Source organism: Syzygium oleosum, unplaced genomic scaffold (genome assembly GCF_021117445.2).
Source record: "Syzygium oleosum isolate NSW1041296 unplaced genomic scaffold, Sole_v2.1 Sole_v2.05, whole genome shotgun sequence".
In the NCBI taxonomy this organism is placed as follows: domain Eukaryota; kingdom Viridiplantae; phylum Streptophyta; class Magnoliopsida; order Myrtales; family Myrtaceae; genus Syzygium; species Syzygium oleosum.
In genome coordinates, this window is record NW_026607489.1 from 2345785 (window position 1) to 2362903 (window position 17119).

Consider the following 17119-nt stretch of genomic DNA (forward strand, 5'->3'; position numbering starts at 1 on the left):
ACTGTGGCGTAGGCTTGTTTGGATGGAGATTTTAAGATGACAATTTTTTCTCGTACGGTGCTCCTTTTAGTCCCTTAATAAAGCCACTCAAGCTTTAGATAGTTCGAAGGCTCGGCCAAATTTATCCCAAAATTGAAGTAAGCAATCTTTTGTGTTTAGCCCTATTAAAATATTTCCACTTTTATGTTTTTACCACCCTGCTTTTGTTAAAGATGATTTTCCAAGTGGGGATGATGATTGAGGCACGTGTCCTTTTGCCCCCCAAAGGCAACAGAATCTGAAACAAAGAGATGCCCCGAAAGCAAATCACTTCCCCTGAACTCTGTCACCCCCTGCTCTGTCTCCTGATAATTCTCACAAGCAGACATCTTTCTCTACTTTTTAAGAAGACAGAAAAGGCACAATTTTTATGAGATTTTCCGAGTCCAACAGCTGAAGGAAACGACTAAACCCCGATCACTCGGATGGGTCACCATCTCCGGAACCGTATATTCCCTCACCCACCTTGCGAAGGGTGCACGTCTTGCATGCTTCAATTAATAAATTGCAGAAATCAATAAAGGAGAAAGAGCCTCCAATCTCTTCCTTTAGTTCACTCTGATTCTTGTGTTTTTTAATTGCTCCGACCCATCTGTCCTAGGAGCAGTGCCTGCTATAAAATTAGCCCCATGCTGTCTGTTTTATTCGTCGATCTCTTTTCGTTTCATTCAATTCAAGAATCACTGACTCTTCACTTTGGAGTTTCGTCTGAACGGTTGTGTCCATGCTCCAAGATTTGCAAGAACTGCTCTAGCCTTTTTGTTACTGCGGCCATTCCTGGTAGGCTTATACTGTTATTGCTGTTCTCTGTCTTCTTGAGGAAATCCGGCTCTACCCAGAAGATGAATGGCCAGCTTGCTCTTCCATCTTTACCAGGTAATGTTTGCTTCTGGTGAGCATGAAATTGGAAAAAGTGAGTTCCTTTTGTGTCTTGTAATGACAATTTTGTGTTTTCTGTTTCTTTCTGGGGGGACTTGAATTTGATGCAGAGGTTCCTGGGTTGCCCATAGTGGGGAATTTGCTTCAATTGAAGGAGAAGAAACCTCACATGACCTTTACAAAGTGGGCTGAAACTTATGGCCCTATTTATTCTATCAAAACTGGTGCTCATACTATGGTGGTCCTCAATTCCACTGATGTTGCCAAAGAGGTAAAACTTATGGCCAGTGAAGAACCAAAAGGGGGCTGGTGAGAGCCGTGTCACCTTGGCCACTTGGTGTTCGTGCGATTTTATAAGATATAGGACATAATATATGGTATTGCCTGCAAAATTTCTATTTCTCGCTCCTTGGGTCAGGTATTGAAAAGTTTATCTTATCTCGCACCCAAATCTAACGTCTTTTGCGTCCGTCACCAGTACAGCAACAGCCGAGCCATGCTATACGCAGATGACTCTTGTCATTTGGTCAAATAGGCTTTCTTGCTTGGTGCGATCATCACAATCACTGCATTTATTACTGAAGCTCATATTGCATAAACTTCCTCCCATTTTATAATGTGGCATTGTATGATCAAAGGGCAAAGAAGTTGAAAGGGATCAGAAAAATTAGTTATGCCTTGATTTGACTCTCTGGAAACTACTTGTTTTTCCACGTGAGTCGCAAATTACCATATTGAAGTTCCACGGCCGGAGACTTGTTTGGCAGAAAATAAAAAAATGGCGGGGATGCCTAAATGAAAGTGGAAACATTTTGGGAACATGAGAATGGAAAAACTGAATTTAAAGAGAGTCTATCCGTTTATAAATCTGTCTAATGTAATGTGCATTGGAACTTTTGGTACAATTTTTCGAAGGAGTTTCTTCCTTTCCGATCGAAATGTTTAGAAACCCTTTATCTCGTTTCTTGACATTTCGGGGTCTGGCAGACTGGTTTGTGAGTGATCTCCATGAAACGAAAACTTTTCCATCTAGTGGCGAACACAAGATTTTAGACTAGTGAGCAAGGTTAAAAAGGAAATTGTAAAATCTTGGGGGTGGGATTAAGAAATTTTGTAAGTTCATAAAAGTACACAATTCAGGAAAATTTGCACTCAGCACCTAGCTTTTAATAATTCTTGTGCTAATAGGATAGTCTGAACTGTTTGTCATATGCTCAGGCGTCCTCCTTTCTTCTTTCAGGCTATGGTTACTAGATACCCATCAATCTCTACAAGAAATCTGTCAAATGCCCTGCAGATCCTAACAGCTGATAAATGCATGGTTGCTATGAGTGACTATGATGAATTCCACAAGATGGTGAAGCGATACATACTTGCAAGTGTCTTGGGCCCGAATGCTCAGGTAAGCTGCTCGAAGACTCTCTTAGGGCATGTGCACTTGTACATATGCATGCCTGTCAAGCTTCTACAATCTTGATTTATGTGCCATAATCAGCGAACATTGTCCAAATCATCCAGAATTATTGATGGGTTTATTTTCTCAGTAGGAACAACGAAACAACCAAGTGTATTCGAACATTTGTGAAGAGTTATAGATGAAGAGCCATCATTTGCTGAGAAAGAACAGTGAAGATGTGTTCACACAAATCAACACAAGAATAGATATCTACTCGAAACAGTCAAGCCGTATTTTCAAAATGCTAACTCTTGGGGAGAGAGAGAGAGAGAGAGAGAGAGAGAGAGAGAGAGAGCTCTTACCACTAGATTCTTGTCACTTTAACTTATTGCATTTTGTGCGCATCTATTTGCAGAAGCGACTACGATCCCACCGAGACACCATGATGAAAAACCTTTCTAGACGATATCACACCCTTGTAGATGGCCATCCTCTTGAAGCAGTCAATTTCAGGAAAGTCTTCGAGAGTGAACTCTTTGCGCTGGCACTCAAACAAGTAAGCTATCTCTTCTTTTCTATCCTTTCTCAGCAATAAAAAAAAGGAAACGCATAAGATCAGGGTCAACTGGTAATTACATTTCAGGCTTTGGGACAAGATGTGAATTCCATATATGTGGAGGAACTTGGGACAACATTGTCCAAAGAGGAAATGTTCAAGGTTTTGGTGTCGGACATGATGGCTGGTGCTATTGAGGTGGACTGGAGGGATTTCTTTCCCTACCTGAGATGGGTTCCTAGTAAAAGCTGGGAAAAGAAGATGGAACAAATGGCTTTCCACAGGAAAGTGGTGGCAAAAGCCCTGCTCAAGGAGCAGAAGCAGAGAATCGCTTCAGGGGAGGTAGTGCTTGTTTGGAAGTTTTCTTGAGAATTTATTTTCAAAAGTTTTAGGGAAAAATACAATAGTTATTCTGTTTTGCTGTTTTGCTTACCATTGAAGTATGCTCAGGAGACTGCAGCTCGGTTATAGCTCTAATTGAAAAAACCATGAAATTCTCAATATTTAAAAGTTTATCTTGCATTTTCTTCCTGAAAAGTTGGAGAAAACAGGAAACAACCGGAAAGATAGGTCGTTTTGAAGTAGATTTGTTTTTCTGGACGGCTTCAAAAGAATTAACCAGTGCTAAATGCTGAACAGTTCTTTAAGTAGAAACGAATTTTGAGCAGCAGTTCCAAACAAGGCCATTGTCCTTTCAGCTTCAAATTACTTTTATGAATTAGTTGTAGCTTTTGTACTAAGTCGGGTCAACTTTGAAGCAGGAAGCGCACAGCTACATTGACTTCTTGATATCCGAAGCCAAGACTCTCTCTGAGGAGCAGATCACCATTTTGCTCTGGGAGGCGATTATCGAGACTTCTGATACCACTCTGGTCACAACAGAGTGGGCTCTGTATGAACTTGCTAAGAATCCAAAATGCCAGGTTTAGCTAATCAATTAGCTTTTTCATTTTTTCGATTGTCACTGATTTTCATGCTTGCTTTAAGTAATTGTAATCTCCTTGACAGGATCGACTCATTGAGGAGATTCGAAAAGTTTGTGGTTCTGAAACACTTACTGAGGACCACTTGTCTCAGCTTCCTTACTTGAATGCTGTATTCCATGAAACTCTGAGGAAACACAGTCCAGTTCCCATAATTCCTCCACGCTATGCACATGAAGATACCCAATTAGGGGGGTATTTTGTCCCAGCTGGAAGCCAGGTAGATAAGTACTCATGGTTTTTCATGCTAATTCCATGTCTCGCAATTTGGATTAGGAATTTGAAACTTGAATTATGTTGTTTTAGATTGCTATAAACATATATGGATGTAACATGGACAAAAAGATATATGAGAAACCAGAAGAGTGGATGCCCGAGAGATTTCTTGATGAGAAGTATGACCAGGCAGAGTTGTTCAAGACATCAGCCTTTGGGGGAGGGAAGAGGGTTTGTGCCGGAGCTCTTCAGGCCTTGTTAATATCTTGCACAGCCATCGGCAGATTAGTACAGGAGTTTGAATGGCGACTGAAGGATGGTGAGGAAGACAACATCGATACGGTTGGACTGACAACTCATAAGCTTCATCCTATGCACGCAATGTTGAAGCCGAGAAGATTGGAATGAGGAAAGCACAGCAGCAACTGAACTTTAGCATTTTCTGTTGTGCCAATCAGTTTCATGTGTTTCGTTTGTTCGAAGGATGTTTACTTGTGTCTGAAGTGACGGCACATCCAAATTACTTACTCTTCAGAAAATGTAGGATTTTCAATCCGACAAATCTGAATCACATGGATGCCCCCATACAGAGAACCACTCCAACATATCATATCAAATTCCCTCGTTCGAAAACAAATAGCTTCCTATGATTGTACCGAAAAAGGAAAAAAGCTTCCTAAGAGGTAATTGTTAATAAGAAACAACTCTTGTTAAAAGATTCAAAAATTCTCTAAGATGGACAGAAAGTGAGCTGCAAACATTCTCACCGTCCGAAGTTATCGAGCCATCTCATCATGATGCCAGAACAAGCAGGCACGGGGTCATATATATGCATGTTACTTAAACTCCACGTTGTCTGGTGCTGCTTAGGATGTTTGATCTCTGAGGATCGTCGCTTCCACCATCCTATGAACAAGTTTAGACATTCAATGGTCCATCCAAGATTTACCAGTCAAGAAAGATGAAAAATGCAGTTCAAGGGGAATTATACTAAGGTTCTCAGAACACACAAAACAGATTGAACTTCATAGAAAGAGCAGTATATGGACAATGGACATTATAAGTCATCTTGGGCTCAAATTCACATGTATTTAATTTCCTGAATAAGCACTGTACACCATAAAACTTCCATAGTTCACAAAAGCAAAGACAACATCCTATTCAGACGCTTGTACTAACCCGGAGAAAAAGGTCAACATGGCTGAAACCAGAGCAAACATGATATTTGCATCGCTGTACTGATACTCTAAGCTAAGACACATTTACACACATGAAGTACAGCTCCTCACAAACTCCAAAACCTGCCATTGCATATGATCTTTATAGATTGTCTCGCAGGAGGCTGCATCAGTTAAGAACTCAATTTTGGTCTCAATTGGGCTTGAAGAACTTCAGCTTTAGTCCACTGTCACCATGCTCCAGATGCCTCCAATTAAGAAAGCCAAGCTAAAGTAATTCCCAACCAACGAAACATCCAGTCAAAATACCAATTGAAGCAGTTTTCAGTGGGCTTCTTCATTTGAACCCACATGAAGCACGGGTAAGCAAATGAACCGGAAGAGTTAGTCCACCAGGCAATCCCACCAGGTCCACACGTATAAAGAAGTTTACGAACCCATAGAAAACTCAGAAACCAGAATGGACCCAGATCGAGCTCGGATGGTTCCATATGGCTGGTGTAGCTGGCCTCAATGCTGTCGAAAACAGGCATGGAGTATATCTGGAAACTGCTGAGGCGGTTTAAGACAACTAGAAGAGAAGTCATTGCAAGAAGTCCTCTCGGAATATCACGGCTGTGGAATCCATAAAGGGCATTGAGGATTCCTCCTTGAGACATCTAGAAAAGGGAACGAACAAATAATTTTGAGTAAGTAAATATCTTAATAAATGACTCTAGGCTGTTGTTCTAAAGCAATGGTAATTCCATAACCATTGTGAGACAAGATCTCCATGAGCATTCCTCATTGCCACAACTATCTTAATGGGAGACATAGTCATAAAGTTATATGACTATTTTGTCCAGTCTGAAAGTTCTTGCCAATGTGATCTTTCGATGTTGATGCTTTCTTCATATTCTTACCGGAGAAAGTGAAAGATTTACACTTGATTTCCCTAGGCCCGAAAGCCTACGTTCTCAACGGGGAACAAACGCATGGCAATGAAGAAATCAGCAACCTTGGCTCCTTTCCACATAGGCACATGAGCTGGGTGCATGGAAGTAGAAATGGATTCGAAACCGTAAGTATTTTGGAGCATATCGAAAACGCAATTTACCCTTTCCTGGATTCTGACAAATAAACTATATTTCGGATAGGAGGGGTCCATTCCAAATGTAGAAAGAAAAGGAAAAAACCAAAAAAGAAGGAAAAAAACAAGGCAAGAAACAATATTAAATCAAGAGTGGACCTCACATTTAACAGTTTTTTTATCTGATTCATTCAACATTAATAAATGTTGTTCAAGATGAGCATTGGTAGTTTCGTCACTAGTAAAATTGAAACAAAAAAGAAAGAACGAAAAGGATAAGAAATCATTTTAAATCAAAAGTGGAACCCACAAGAGATAAATGTAATCAATTCAATATAATAGAAGGGTCAATATGTCCTCATTTATTTATGTTTTCACAATTAGGGGTGAGTATCGGTCCAGGGTTGAGCCTAAACCAACCCTGGACAACCCTGGACCAGCTCAACCCGGCCGATCCTGGTCTGGTTCATAGGGGGATTAGATGGGTTCTTGTTCCTAGGGCTTTAGGATTGATCCAACTCAAACCAACCTTCTAAATATCTTCTTCTTCTATTTTGGAAAACCTAGGTATATAATTATAAGTGTCCCTCCTCCTCCTCTTCTTTTGTCTTTTTCCTCTATGAGAGTCTCACTTTCACCCTCCATTAATCTCATATTATCGCTAAAATATTCCATTTCCATTTCTTCGGGTGCAGTCTCTTCGTCTTCTCTTTACTCATTTGAACTTAGTGATCAATTCTTTGCCCTTCCCTTTCACGCTTCTGCCTCCGGTGACTGAATTGGTTGTATCTTTGCTGGTACATGTGTGTCCCTAATTCTTTTTGATGTTTCATCTCTATTTTTTTTTTGGCCGATTTATCTATTACGAGGTGTTGTGAACAATGGGCTTAGCTTTGTTGGAATGGAATGTTTCGCTTGGTTGTTATTGGTGGCCGGAGATATCTCTTCATGTTTCAGATAAGTTAGACTTAAGGTTTTAGTGGTTTTCTCTTTTGAATTTGGTGAATTCGAGGGTTGTAGACGATGAGGCAATTACAAGTTGTTGATCTAGTTATAGTAATAGCTACGTCACATTAGTTTTGCTTGGAGTGATGATGACACGGTGGTGTGGGACGAGACCGTGTGAGGGCTTGGTGCTGGCATTACTGGGTGGGGAAATATGTGAAGCACAGAGCAGGGAAGATTAGGGTCTTCTGTTCTGTGTATGATGTGTGTATTACTAGATGAATTTTGTTGAGATTGTGGTCTACAGAGTTTTTAAGATTCCCACATGTGTGTTTGAATGAAATATTTCGAAGGTATGCAATTTGTGTTCATCATGTTGATTAGCCCTCCTGAGCTTGGGTGACATGTTGTTTAGATTGAGAGAATAGGAGTGTGGTACATTTATAATTGGCTTTATAATTGATATTAGGGGTGAGCATCGGTCTAGGGTCAAGTCCAGGGTTGACCCTGGACCAACCCTAGAATGGCCCAACCTAGCCAGCCCTGAACTGATTCTTAGGGACTGGGCTAGTCTCTGGCCCTGGGCCGTTGGAACATATAGTGTGTGGTGGTTGGTCCCTAGTCCTCAAACTTTAGGGTTGGTCCAATCCGGACCAAATTTATAGTTGTCTTTTTTTTTTGTCCAATCCGCTGTTTTCCTCTCTCAGAGTTTCACTTTTACTCTCTCCCTCAATTTCAAATTATCGTTAAAATCTTCCATTTCCATCTCTTCAAGGGCAATCTCTTCATCTTCTCTCTACTCATTTGAATTTAGCAATTGATTCTCTTACTCATTTGAAGCAATCTTTTATGAATGGACAATATATGAAGCTTTATAATCCATATTTTATATTACGTATTTTGAACATTTTATTATTTATTATATTTTACATGTTTATCTTCTATGGTTTGTTGGCTTTGACAAGTGGAGATTTCTGTTGTTATTATATTTTAGATTTCTATTTGATTTGTTATGATGTTCACCGCTTGGTTGTTCAATATCGCAATGTCAATGAATATACAAGTTCAAGGATTATGTTTGTCCTTTCAAGGAATACAAAAAAAAAAAATGAAACAAAAAAAAAAAGAATCGGCTGGTCTTGGGTTGATCTTGAAACCAGACCGAACCCACATGGTCAGTCCAGTCCTCAGTCCCAAACTCAACAGGGTCGGTCCTCGATCCCAAAAATTGGGTACCAACACTATGCAAGTTGGTCCTTGTGTAGCGTCCCAAGCCTACCCCTTTTCAAGATGAATCTTTTAATTCTCAATAGTTATCAGATTATTCGCAAGTGGAAGATGCTTCTGTCTAAAGGTCAACATTTATAACATGAATATGACATAGAACATAGAATCATAGAAATGCTAGGACACGCAAGTTATGAAAATACCATCCATCTTATATAGTAATACGGGTGATACAAAGGTGAGTTCATACACGGGGAGACTACAGAACTACTCCAACCCAGCTATCCACTGAGACCCACCAACCATATTTAAAAACAACAAAAGCTATCACCCTGCACTACATGACTCTTCTCCAAAAAATGACAGTCGTGTCTACCTAAAAACCCCTTCCTCCTCCTCCTCGATACCGCCCTCACTCGACCCCGCTACTAGCATCATCATCTGCTCCATCCTGCCCCTGGTATGGGAGTGGCCCCACCAACCATCCACCAGCACGAACGTAGACGACGACAAACCCCAAAAGAATGGGTCCCGCCTGGGACCCAATGTCTATGGTCAAGATGGAGATACATTTCACAAAAACAAGCTCCAGGAAATAAGGATCCACAAATTCATACAAGTGGCCCTCAAAATCGATGGGCACGCCATAGCTAATAGAGGTTGAAGTGGGAAGTATCGACATGGCTAAGGATCTAAAAAAAAAAAAAGATGTCAACAATAAACAGTGAGTGAAAGGTTATCAAAGTAAGCTCTATTTCGCCATACTAAACAGATAATATCTCAAGAGGGTCAATTAGATAGACAACTAAACCAATTCACAAACCAGCCATAGCATGCATAGACCCCCTTTTTCATTCGGCCACTAAACACCAGGTATAAAGATCGTCCATCAATGAACAGACATTCACACGAGCACACGTCGCAGGCGTTGTGTGACATTAATCAAGCTTTAATCACCACTCCAAGACACATGTCCGGTGCGCTCCCCGGCCACGCATGGAGGAACATCCCGACTAGCAGGGTCCGGTGCGCCTAGTCCAGTCTGCTGCAGTATACGCCGGATTACTCAACGGCCCGCACGAGCTTCATAGGTCCACTGACCATGGCATCCCGTTCGTACTCCCGGGACATCTAAGGCATGGCTCTTCCTAGGCAATGTGGACCACCGGCCCACGGTATCCCGCTTTCCTGACAGACTCCTCGGGGCATCGTCGTCCGTAGACCGACGGCAACAAGCATCTCTTAGTCACACATTCATACGCACAATCGATCTTTTCATTAATCACATGCATAGCTCACATAGTTCACAAGGATCACACCATTTACAACACACTCTTCGGACTCCAAAACCAATTCATGAGTGTCAATTTTATCTCATCATATAGATACCATCAAAACTTCATTGGAAAGTTCAGAATGTACAAGTTTGACCCAATAAGACATTAAATCGAAATACTAATGTTTTCAATAGGAAATGATGGAACTTTGAAATCTGGCAAAATCGAGCAGTTTTTCATTGCTAGAGAAATCAGACTCAAAAACATAGTAAATGGACTTCAAAAATTCTAAAATTCGAATATGTTATAAACAAGACCTTAAAAAATATTTTCTATGAAAAACACAATCTCAGAATATTTATGTAGAAGCCACTTTCAATAGCTCCAACTCAGACCAAAACTGGTCCGCGAAACAGGGAAATCGAACCATGAGGAATGCTCGTTTCACAAACCAAATTATTTCAAAACACTTTGAAATTTTTATATGTTGTGGAAATGGATTTCTTTAACAAATTTTGTGAAGAAAGTGTGACCAAATTCGAACTTGACATTTTTATAAAAATTTCAGAAGACACAAAGGTCGCTGATTTTACGAGATAAAACAGATCTGATACGGTAAGTAACTGGGTCATCGTGTAACACATTTGAACTCAGAAAAATATGAAATTTAAGTATGTTATATTCCAAGATTTTCTGAACAACGTTGATGGAGAAAGTTTTGGAAGATTCGGACCACAAAAAGTGATATAAAAATGGAAAACCGGAGGTGTCCAGTAAAACCAGTTCTGGAAACCGAGACCAAGGTTCAAGAAACAACCTTAATGTGAAACCCATGAACTTGCATTCAAGAAAATACAAAACCAGGAGTCCCAACCAACATGCAACGACAAATTCCAACTTGGTTTAGTGTTCTATATTCACAAAACTCCTTTCTAAAAGTCCAAACCATCATACTTGGACAATATCCACTCATACACTCCTTTCTCACAACATTCCAGCCACCCCATTGTCTAAACCCAGACCCAACTCAACATGCAAACACTAACATGGTTCGTATGAAGTGAGGGAGCACACTTGCCTTGCCGGTGAGTGCGGCGGTCACGGCGTGCAGTCTTGGTGGAGAGGAAAGGCACGGCACGGCGGTTCCGGACTCGCGTGTGGTTGCTGCTGGTGACGCGAGGGAACGGGGAGACGGAGTGGACGGCTGCTGGTCGAACGGCGTCGGGCAGTGGATGGCTCGCCATGGACTCGAGCGGCAGCGGAGCTTCGGCGGAGAGACGAACGAGAGAGAGAGAGTGAGAGAGTGAGCCGGGAGAGAAATGAGAGGGAGAGGGAGCTGCCGGGGGAAAAGAGGGGGAAAAAGAAAGAGTCAAGTGGCTGTTCATCTTCCCTGCATGCATGGGTGGCACCTGGCACCTCTCCTCCACCAAGTGGCAGAGGGAAAAAGGAGAAAAAGAGAAAAGAAGGGGAAAAGGGAGAGGAAGGGTCGGTGATGGTGGTGTTATCCGGCGGTGAGAGAGGGAAAGAAGTGGGAAAAAATGAGAGTAAGGGCTTGGCAAGGAGATGGGTCGCGCGAATGACGCGACATCGGAGTTAGTCGGTTCAGTGGCAATTGATCCCAAGAATGAAAATTCACGATTCCAAAACAATGATGGCGACATTAGTGCGACGCCCAAACTTTCAATTTCATTTTTCCCTATTTCCGTCGACGAGAGCCCTAATCCATTAGGGTCCGTACATCTCTTTGGTCGTAGGAAATTCAGGATGTCACACCTTCGGTCAGGTGGTGGACCGGCCCAATCTGGACCATGCTCACCCCTAATAGATATGAGTACCATGCGTTGGAAATTGCCGGTCATACTATATCGTCATATCGTCAGTCAACACTAAGAATATTCTATTGGTTGCATGTCGCTCAGAGTATTTTCAAGAAATACAAAACATGAAAAAAAAAAAAAGAATTGGGTGGTCAACCGGACTAGAACCCACAAAGTCAATCTAGTCCTCGGTTCCAAAATTGGGGACCAATACTATACGGGTTGGTCCGCAGGTCAAGTGCTGAACCGACCCAACCCAGACCATCATGCTCACTCCTATCCACAATAATGTTTTACCCCTTACTAGTCATAAAACTTATTATAAAAGTGCAATTGAGTCTTAAAACTTTTAAAAAGTACAAATAAGTCCTAAAACTTATTACGAAAATACAATGAAGTTCTAAAACTTTCAAAAAGTGCAATCAAGTTCTCAAACTTGTGTTCAATTAAGTTTTTTCTTTGATTACACTTTTTGAAAATTTTAAGACTCGATTACACTTTCGGGATAAGTTTTAGGACTTGATTATATTTTTTGAAAGTTTTAAAACTCAATTGCACTTTTGTGACAAATTTTAAGACTTGATTGCACTTTTAAAAAAAATTAGAAATCAATTATCCTTTCATGAAAATTTTGGGACTTTCAATATACTTATTCCTTTAGCGAAATGTCATTTTCCAGTAGGTCATCATCTTAGAGGCACTTTTTGTTCTTTTGCCTGGTTTTATCCTACCCAAAAGGCAACAGAATCTGAAGAAGGAGATGCCCCGAAAGCAAACCACCTCCCCCGAATTCTTCCATGTCGCCACCTGCTGTGTCTACTCAGATTCCTCCCACCGAGCATCTTTCTCTGCTTTGTAAGAAGACAAAAACGGCACAAACTTTATGAGATTTCCGAGTACCTAACAGCTGAAGAAAAACGACTAAAGCTCGATCAGTCAGATGGTCACTATCTCCCGAATCGGATATTCCCTCTGCTCTTGCGCAGTGCACACCGTTCGCTTCCTCTTGTTTTATTGACAACATCTTGCATGCTTGATTTAATAAATTGCACAAATCGATAAACCAATCTCTTTATTCAGTCTGCTCTGCTTCTGTGTTTTTGAATTGCTCCGACCGATCTGCCCCAGGAGATAGTTCCTGTTATATAAATTAGCCCCAAGCTGCCCGTTTGATTGGTCATCTCTTTTCGTTTCATTCGATTCAAGAATCACTTACTCATTACTTCCAAGTTTCATCAAAACGGCTATGTCCCACGCTCCTAGATATGCAAGAACTGCCGTTGCCTCTTGCCTCTACGGCCATTCTTGGTGGGCTTTCACTGCTGTTGCTCTTCTCTTTCTTCTTGAGGAAATTCGGCTCTACCCAGAAGATAAATGGCCAGTCCGCTCTTCCACCTTTACCGGGTAATCTTTGTTTCTGCTGAGAAAAAGAATTTGAATCGGTGAGCGCTTTTTGTGTCTTGTAATGATAATTTTGTGTTTTCTTTTTCTTTCTGGGGCGACTTGAATTTGATGCAGAGGTTCCTGGGTTGCCCATAGTGGGGAATTTGCTTCAACTGAAGGAGAAGAAACCTCACAAGACCTTTACAAAGTGGGCTGAAACTTATGGCCCTATTTATTCCATCAGAACCGGTGCTACTACTATGGTGGTCCTCAATTCCGTTGATGTTGCCAAAGAGGTAATACTAATGGCCTGTGATTGGACCAAGAGGAGGCTGGCGAGAGCCATGTCACTCTGACCGATTGGTGTTTCGTGCGATTTCATGAGATATAGGCTATAATATATGAAATTGCACATAATATTTTTATATCTCGCCCCTTGGGTAAGGTTTTGAAAATTTTCCTTATCTCACCCCCAAAGCTAGGTTTTTACGCATCAGTTAATCGTTTGGTAACCGCTGCCACCATGCTATATACAGATGACTCTTGTCATTTGTTGAAATAGGCTGTCATTCATTCTGACTATGACGAAAACTTAGGAGTGTACTTGTTATCATTGGTGGACTCATCACAAGTCTCTGCATTTGTTACTGAGCTCATACTGTATAAACTATTTTTGTTTATACAATGTGGCGTAGTGTGGTCAAAGGATGAAGAAGTTGAAAGTGATTGGAGAAATTAGTTATGCTTTAATTTAACTCTCCGTAAACCACTTGTTTTTCCATGTGAGTTGCATGGCTGGGATGCCTAAATTTTTCCAGTCAATAAACGTTGAATTAGCTAATGAATATTAAAATGTTTTGAGAGCACGAGAAAGGAAAAAACTGAAGTTTAAAGATAGAGTCTATCTATTTATAAATCTATTTAATCTAATATGTATCGGAGAAGTATCTTCCTTTCCAATGAATGTTTGGAAACTCTTTATCCCGTTTCTTGACATTTCAGGAGACTGGTTTGTAAGTGATCTCCGTGAAATGAAAACTTTTCCACCTAGTGGCAGACTGCAAGATTTTAGACTAGGGAGCAAGGTAAACAAAGAGATTGCAAAATCTTCACCTGGGGGTGGGATAAAGAATTTTTGGAAGAAGTTTCATAGAAGTACACAGTTCAGGAAAATTTGCCCTTAGCACCTGGCTTTTAATGATATTGTGCTACTAGAATGTTGTGAAATGTTTGTTGAATGCTCAAGCATCCTCCTTTCTTTTTTCAGGCTCTGGTTACTAGATTCTCATCAATCTCTACAAGAAAGGTGTCAAATGCCCTGCGGATCCTCACAGCTGATAAATGTATGGTTGCTATGAGTGACTATGGTGAATTCCACAAGATGGTGAAGCGATACATACTTGCAAGCGTCTTGGGCGTGAATGCTCAGGTAAGCTGCTAAAAGACTCTCTTTGGGCATGTGCTCGTGTACATATGCATGCCTGTCAAGCTTCTAGAATCTTGATTTATGTGCCAGGGATCATTTTGAAATCATCCAGAATAATTAATGGGTTCATTTTCAGTAGAAACAACATAACAAGCAAGTGTATACAAACATATGTAAATAGTATAGATGAAGAGCAACAATTTGCTGAGAAAGAACAGTGAAGAAGATGTCTTTGCTCAAAGCAATACAGGAATAGATATCTACTCGAAACAGTTGAGCTGTATTCTTAAAATTGTTGAGAGAGAGAGAGAGAGAGAGAGAGAGATCTTACCACTAGATTCTTGTCACTTTGACTTAGTGCTTGTTTTTGTGCATCTATATGCAGAAGCGGCTACGATCCCACCGAGACACCATGATGGAAAACATTTCTAGACAATTACATGCCCTTGTAGATGGCCATCCTCTTGAAGCGGTCAATTTCAGGAAAGTCTTCGAGAATGAACTGTTTGCGCTAGCACTCAAACAAGTAAGCTACCTCTTCTTTTCTATCCTTTCTAAACAAAAACAAGAAAAAAGAAAAGCAAAAGAGCAGGGTCAATTAGTAATTGCAATACAGGCTTTGGGACGGGAGGTGAAATCCATATACGTGGAGGAACTTGGGACAACATTGTCCAAAGAGGATATGTTCAGGGTTATGGTGTCGGATATGATGGCTGGTGCAATTGAGGTGGACTGGAGGGATTTCTTTCCTTACCTGAGATGGATTCCTAGTAAAAGCTGGGAAAAGAAGATTGAACAACTGGCTTTCCGCAGGAAAGTGGTGGCGAAAGCCCTACTCAAGGAGCAGAAACGGAGAATCGCTTCAGGGGAGGTAGTGCTTGTTTCAAAGTTTCTTGAGAATTTTATTTTGAAAACTTTTAGGAACAAAAACCAACAGTTTTCTAGTTTTGCTTAACGTGGAAGTATTCTCAGGAGACTGCAAATTGATTATAGCTCTTATTGGAAAAAACCATGAAATTTTGAATATTTAATGGTTTATATTGATAATTAGGACACATTTTTATGTTTTAACATTTTCTTCCTGAAATGTTGGAGAAAACAATTGGGAAACAACTGGAAAGATAGGTGGTTTTGAAACAGATGTGTTTTTCTGGATGGCTTCAAAGGTATTACCAGTACTAAATGCTGAACAGTTCTTTAAAGCATAAATGGATTCAAGTGGCAGTTCTGGACAAGGCCATCATCTTTTCTGCTTCAACTTATTTTTTTGAATTAGTCGTAGCTTTTGTAGTAAGTTGGGTCATCAACTTCTGAGCAGGAAGCGAACAGTTATATTGATTTCTTGATATCCGAAGCCAAGATGCTTTCTGAGGAGCAGATCACCATTTTGCTCTGGGAGCCAATCATCGAGACTTCTGATACCACTCTGGTCACGACAGAGTGGGCTTTGTATGAACTTGCTAAGAATCCAAAATGCCAGGTTCAGCTAATTAGTTAGCTTATCCCATTTTTTGATTGTCACTAATTTTCGTAAAGCTTTGAGTAATTGTGACTTCCTTGACAGGATCGACTCGTCCAGGAGATTCAAAAAGTTTGTGGTTCTGAAACCCTCACAGAGGACCACTTGTCTCAGCTTCCATACTTGAATGCTGTATTCCATGAAACTCTGAGGAAACACAGTCCGGTTCCAATAATTCCTCCGCGCTACGCACATGAAGATACCCAATTAGGAGGGTACTTTGTCCCAGCTGGAAGCCAGGTAGATAAGTGCATATGATTTTTTTAAGCCTATTACGTGTCTCGCATGTTGGATGAGGAATTTGAAGCTCGAATTGTTTTGTTCTAGATTGCTATAAACATATATGGATGTAACATGGACGAGAAGATATATGAGAAACCAGAAGAGTGGATGCCTGAGAGATTTCTCGATGAGAAGTATGAGCCGGCTGACTTGTTCAAGACATTGGCCTTTGGAGGAGGGAAGAGGGTTTGTGCCGGAGCTCTTCAGGCCATGTTAATATCTTGCACAGCCATCGGCAGATTAGTCCAGGAGTTTGAATGGCGACTGAAGGATGGAGAGGAAGAAAACGTCGATACAGTGGGACTGACGACTCATAAGCTTCACCCAATGCAAGCAATGCTGAAGCCGAGAAGATTGGAATGAAGAAAGCATTGTAGCCACTGAAGTGAGAGAATTCTCATTGTAATGTAGTGGTGTTGTCTTGTTTTGCTGATAAATGCAGAGTTTCTAAGTCTTGCTGTGTGGTAGACGTTTCAACGGAGTGCAATGCTGGTATAAGCAAGATGGAGGACAAGTCTGGACGTTGCCTTTTTGTTGGATTTGATGAAAAAGGAAGAGGCTGACCCTGCTTGAAGTGTCGCCATCTTGCTATGTCATCTTGTAGTTTATGCTATTACGTTGTTTTGTTCATCTGTTCAAGGGCCTTTACAAGAAAAAGATCGGCAAAAGGACACTATAAGTGCCATAACTTGTGTACAGCGCTCACTTTAGTGCCAAAAGTTTTCGCCGGCTCACTTAAGTGCCAAATCGGAGGAAAAACGATCACTTAAATGCCAAAAGTTTTTTTTTATCACTTTAGTGCTAAAATTTTTGAAAAACAATTACTTAAATGCTAATTTTTTTGAAAAACGATCACTTAAGTGCCAATCTCCGGCGAGCCACGTTAGCTTCAGAAATTAATAAAAAAAATGCCACGTCGGATTTCCG

General features: G+C 40.8%; 2 protein-coding genes across 3 annotated transcripts; both read left to right on the top strand.

Annotated features, from left to right (window-relative positions):
* The first annotated feature begins 322 nt into the window (after nucleotides 1-322).
* Nucleotides 323-4622, top strand: LOC115680885 (ent-kaurene oxidase, chloroplastic-like). Its single transcript, XM_030604725.2, has 8 exons — nucleotides 323-915; nucleotides 1029-1189; nucleotides 2159-2320; nucleotides 2730-2870; nucleotides 2958-3212; nucleotides 3632-3793; nucleotides 3879-4073; nucleotides 4160-4622. Exons 1-8 carry the CDS (start codon nucleotides 669-671, stop codon nucleotides 4475-4477), a joined length of 1641 nt encoding a protein of 546 aa, XP_030460585.1. The 5' UTR covers nucleotides 323-668; the 3' UTR covers nucleotides 4478-4622.
* Nucleotides 4623-12291: 7669 nt separating this feature from the next.
* LOC115680886 (ent-kaurene oxidase, chloroplastic-like) lies at nucleotides 12292-16786 on the top strand. 2 transcript variants are annotated; one of them, XM_030604726.2, is made up of 9 exons: nucleotides 12292-12437; nucleotides 12846-12986; nucleotides 13101-13261; nucleotides 14233-14394; nucleotides 14777-14917; nucleotides 15008-15262; nucleotides 15710-15871; nucleotides 15956-16150; nucleotides 16238-16786. In XM_030604726.2, the coding sequence occupies exons 1-9, from the start codon at nucleotides 12380-12382 to the stop codon at nucleotides 16553-16555; spliced, it is 1593 nt and encodes a 530-aa protein (XP_030460586.1). In that variant the 5' UTR covers nucleotides 12292-12379; the 3' UTR covers nucleotides 16556-16786. The 2 variants fall into 2 exon arrangements, with proteins under 2 accessions (XP_030460586.1, XP_030460587.1); XM_030604727.2 differs by having other exon boundaries at nucleotides 12320-12525.
* The last annotated feature ends 333 nt before the right edge of the window (nucleotides 16787-17119 follow it).